We start from the raw sequence: 4,320 nt of genomic DNA on the forward strand, positions 1-4,320 counted from the left end.
AAAAAACCCTCTCAAAAAAAAAAAAAAAAAAATGGTGATAGGATGGAGAAGTGGAGGAAAAAGTACTGCAGTATGACCACTTACTGGGGGTGCTTTCTCTCTGGCAAGTGCATGTGTCCTCTGGCAAAAACAAAACAAAACAAAACAAAAACATACACACACGCACACACACAAAAAAACAAACAAACCAAAAAAAACTTCATTGATAACTAAATGGAAAGGCAACCCTTGTTCATGAACTGGAAGATTAGAAAACTGAAATCCAAAGAGGCTCAGTACTTGTCCATGAGCACATAGCTAGCTAACAGGAGGACTTGGGTTAAAATTTAAGCCTGTCAGACTCCATGCCCTTTCAGCATATACACTACAAGGCCAGCACTGAAACTCAACTCTGAGAAACTCCCACACCTGTGCTTCTTCCATTACACTGCCTCTCCCAAGTGTACTTCTGAAAGGATGTCATCTCTTTTTTTTTTTTTTTTTTTCAAAGAGACAGCAGACAGCCCTACCAGTGGGGAGACTGGAAAGAGGATTCGAGTTAGGAGACTGCTTTACTAAACCAGGAAAGGGGTTAATAAGGTTCCATATCACGGTAGTGACAAGAAAATGGAGAGAAAGGGACAGATGTACGAGAAGAAAAAGGTTTTGAGGAAAGAGGTAACTAAGAGACCAGAAAAAGAGGGGTAACTAGAGATGGTGCCCAAGTTTCACACTTGAGTGAAATGTGAATTCAAATCCCTGGACTTAATCAGAGTCTATGATGGTACTCTACTTTCCCAGAATCAGGAGCACCTGGCCAGAAAACCATGCTGTATAATACCCAAGTTACTCTATAAAATATCCACATACAGGGTCCCACATGGTCAACTGTGTTTACTTTGAGGGTTTACATAAGGAAAAACTCTTGAATTATGCAAGATTTTGAAGTTAATTACAAAATATAATAAAAAGCAAAGCAGAATATGCAAACTTATATTTTCTCTTACCTGAAATATTTTTATCACCCTCTGGAGAACTATGAGCAGTACCCTTGTAAGAGCTAACAGGCTGGCTACTCAAAAGGTTATCACACTGCATGCTGTGGCAGAAGGTCTCAAGAAAGCGAAGAGCAAATGATGCGCTGTTCACTGGAGGGAGCTGGATGGAATGAGTCTCCCCATCAAAGTAGGCTATTAGGGGGAGAACAATGTCAGAATCATATCACAGAGAGATGAGAAATATAATATTAACAAAAACCTCATCAATTTAGGAAATGCACTTTAAGTCTAATCTGTGGTTGTTACAATTAATTCATAAAAGAATAACCTGTAATTATAAGTTTCTTTCACTCCAACACAATAGCCTGAATTGGTTTAAAAACATTCTCATTTTAAAATACTCATTAAGTGGGACCAGCAGATGGCATAATGATTATGTCACTGGACTCCCACATGGCTAACCATGGTTCAATACTGGACCAGGAGGCTTGAAACTCATGCCAGGTGTGTGAGCATGCATGTGTGCCCAAAATCCCAAGAGGAGAATGGAGAAAAGATTGCAGCATGGCCATCCCCCAGGGGGTTATTTCTTGCTTTCTTTCTCTCTGTCTCTCTCTGTGTCTCCACTGAGCACACATGCCCTATAGTGAAAATCCCTCTCAAAACAATATATGTGTGTGTGTGTGTGTGTGTGTGTGTGTATACACATATTCATAAGGCAAACAAAAATGTGGCCCAGCTGTGGCAACACAGTGGTGGCACAACACTCTGCAGTGCTAGAAGCCACAAGATTGGAATTTGGTTCTAGGTTGACCTATACCTGCTAGGCACATACATGTATATGTGCCTTGCACATGCTGGGAATCTTGGCTGGCTTGGAAAGGCTAGGGGCAGGGATAGGCACATTGAGAGCTCTGTTGAGGATGCTTGTCTGTCTGTCTCTCATGAGAGGAAAAAACAAACTTTAAGAAATAAAAGATAATAATAGAGTAAATAACACAAATTCACCAATCTATAACACGTTGCCTGTTCTGAACATTCCATGGTTACAAATCTTATATCTAATCATACAATAATGGAAGCCACCAGCTATATCTTATCACTTAATGACCTCCTTGGTCACATTTTTAGAGCTTACAGATCTGTTTTCTATAAAAATTACAATATATTATCAACCAAGGTAGTCTGTCTCTGAAAAGCTTAACAAAGCTGAATTCATTTGTCTTTTTTTTAAAAGCTTTAATTCATTTATTTCTTCCATGAGCAAGAAAGATAAGCATCCTCAACAAGGTCCTCACACCATAACCCACCCCTCAGTCCAGCCAACCCCAGATCATGGGCTTGTGCATGCCCAGAACATTCATGGAGGTTTCCAGACAAGAACCCAGAAACTTTCCATGGGGTCAGCCTCAAAGAGTACTGCATTACCATTGCACCACCATCTGGTCCCAATCTGTTTACTTTGAAAGTAAATTCTCAAACCAGGGTTGAAGGTCTAAAAACATGTATAACAAACATTGTAAATACCGTATCTATATGATAGATATTACAACACTGTAATACAGTATAAATATTATGAATAGTCTAATATAAAATCCTAGCCTTGTTGAAACTTAAAATCAAATTCAGAAAGAAAAACTGAATAAAAGATTAGGATAGGGGGACCAGCAGGTGGTGTGGTGGTTAAGGCGCTGGACACTCCCACGTGGCCGGCCACGGTTTGAGTCCTAGACCTGGTAGCTTGCACGCGTGCGAGCGCTCTCTCGTCAAATGAAAATAAATGAATAAATAAAATTAGTAAATCATTCTAAAAAAACTTAAAAAAAAAAAAAGATTAGAATGAGTATACCAGTTATCACTTCTCCACGATGATCTGGCTTAAGGAATCCAAAAACAGTCTTAGCCTGAAAAGCACAATCCACACAGGCCTGCACAGTTCTCCTGAGCACCACTGTCACAGGTCCTGGGCCAAAGTGGTCGGGCAGCTGCTGGATTCTCCTTGGATCCAGGTAAGGGCCAAAGTCTCCATGTTTGTTTATATACACACAGACTGGAGGGAAAATGTGTATACAGATATAACAAAGAGATTGATTAAAAGGAACTTTGTAAAAAATCTATTACATCATCTTTCTAGCCACTTCACTCAGAGAACCTGAATACATTGGGTTGTTGGAAAAAATCATAACACATTTTTGCACAGAAAAACATATTAAAAATGTCATGACTTTTCTGATAACCCGATTAATATCAATGATCATTACTACTACCTAAAAATACATAGGGAAATATACATTTAAATTTGCATAAAGATACTAAACAAACCAAAAATAATCAAAATGTTTATTCTGTTCTTTAGAATTTTGCCCAAATTGATTACATAAAAGCTATAGAAATTTTAGGAACATACAAAGCAATTCTTCACACATTCCCACATTATATAAAATGGCACAAAGACAAATAAATGTTTTCATTTTTTAAATGAACATCCTGAACAAGAGTTACCTTTCAAAACTGATCATGTTGGCCCACAAAGATGTACAATGATTATTTGTAAACAAGGAATGATTATTTTAAAAACTAGATTAAAAAGAAGTTTTGGGACCAGCAGTTGGCATAATGGCTATGTCGCTGGACCCCCATGTGGTCGACTGTGGTTTGAATCCCAGACCCGGTGGCTTAACTCACACCGGGTCGTGTGCATGTGTGCCCAAGATCTCAAGAGGAGAATGGATGAGAAGGGATTGTGATGTGGCCATCCCCGCTGGGGAGTGGTTTCTCACTTTCTGTCTCTCTGTCTTTCTGACAAGCATATGCCCCCTATAGCAAAAATCTCTCCCCCCAAAAAAGGAGTTTTAAAGGTTAAAAAAAACCTCTGGTCATCTTGGACTGAATTTCTTTTAAATCACCAATACTACAACTCAACTATATTTTCTAAAGTAACCAAACAAGCATATATGTCACAGTTAAGTTCAAGTGACAAAGAGAAATTTGTCTCTCTCTTTCTGGCGAGTGCACGTGCCCTATAGCAACCCCCCCCCCAAAAAAAAAGAGTAAGAAAATGTACAGAAGATACGTAAGAGAAATTGATTCATCTAGGTCTATATAATTTCAAACTCTTCCCGTAACAGAATAATTTAAAGTCACCATGTCCTTGATAGGAAAGGACCTGTAAAGAAAAAGATGGGTTTTTTTTGGAGAGGTTTTTGCTATAGGGCGGGCGCATGCACTCAGAAAGATAGAGACAGAGAGACAGAAAACAAGGAATCACCCCCCAGGGGGGATGGCCACGCCGCAATCCCTTCTCCTCTATTTGCCTCTTGGGATCTTGGGCACGCACGCACAG

General features: G+C 39.3%; 1 protein-coding gene across 1 annotated transcript in view; it reads right to left on the reverse strand.

Moving 5' to 3' along the window:
- The window catches only part of SCML2 (Scm polycomb group protein like 2), a gene marked incomplete in the record, with an annotated part of 76,589 nt that overhangs the window by 8,263 nt on the left and 64,006 nt on the right, over positions 1-4,320 (reverse strand). Inside the window, 2 exon segments of the mRNA XM_027775473.1 lie at positions 987-1,169; positions 2,827-3,027. Coding sequence (XP_027631274.1) covers positions 987-1,169; positions 2,827-3,027 — 384 coding nt within the window.

This window comes from Tupaia chinensis, unplaced genomic scaffold (genome assembly GCF_000334495.1).
Source record: "Tupaia chinensis unplaced genomic scaffold, TupChi_1.0 Scaffold000567_1, whole genome shotgun sequence".
NCBI lineage: Eukaryota > Metazoa > Chordata > Mammalia > Scandentia > Tupaiidae > Tupaia > Tupaia belangeri.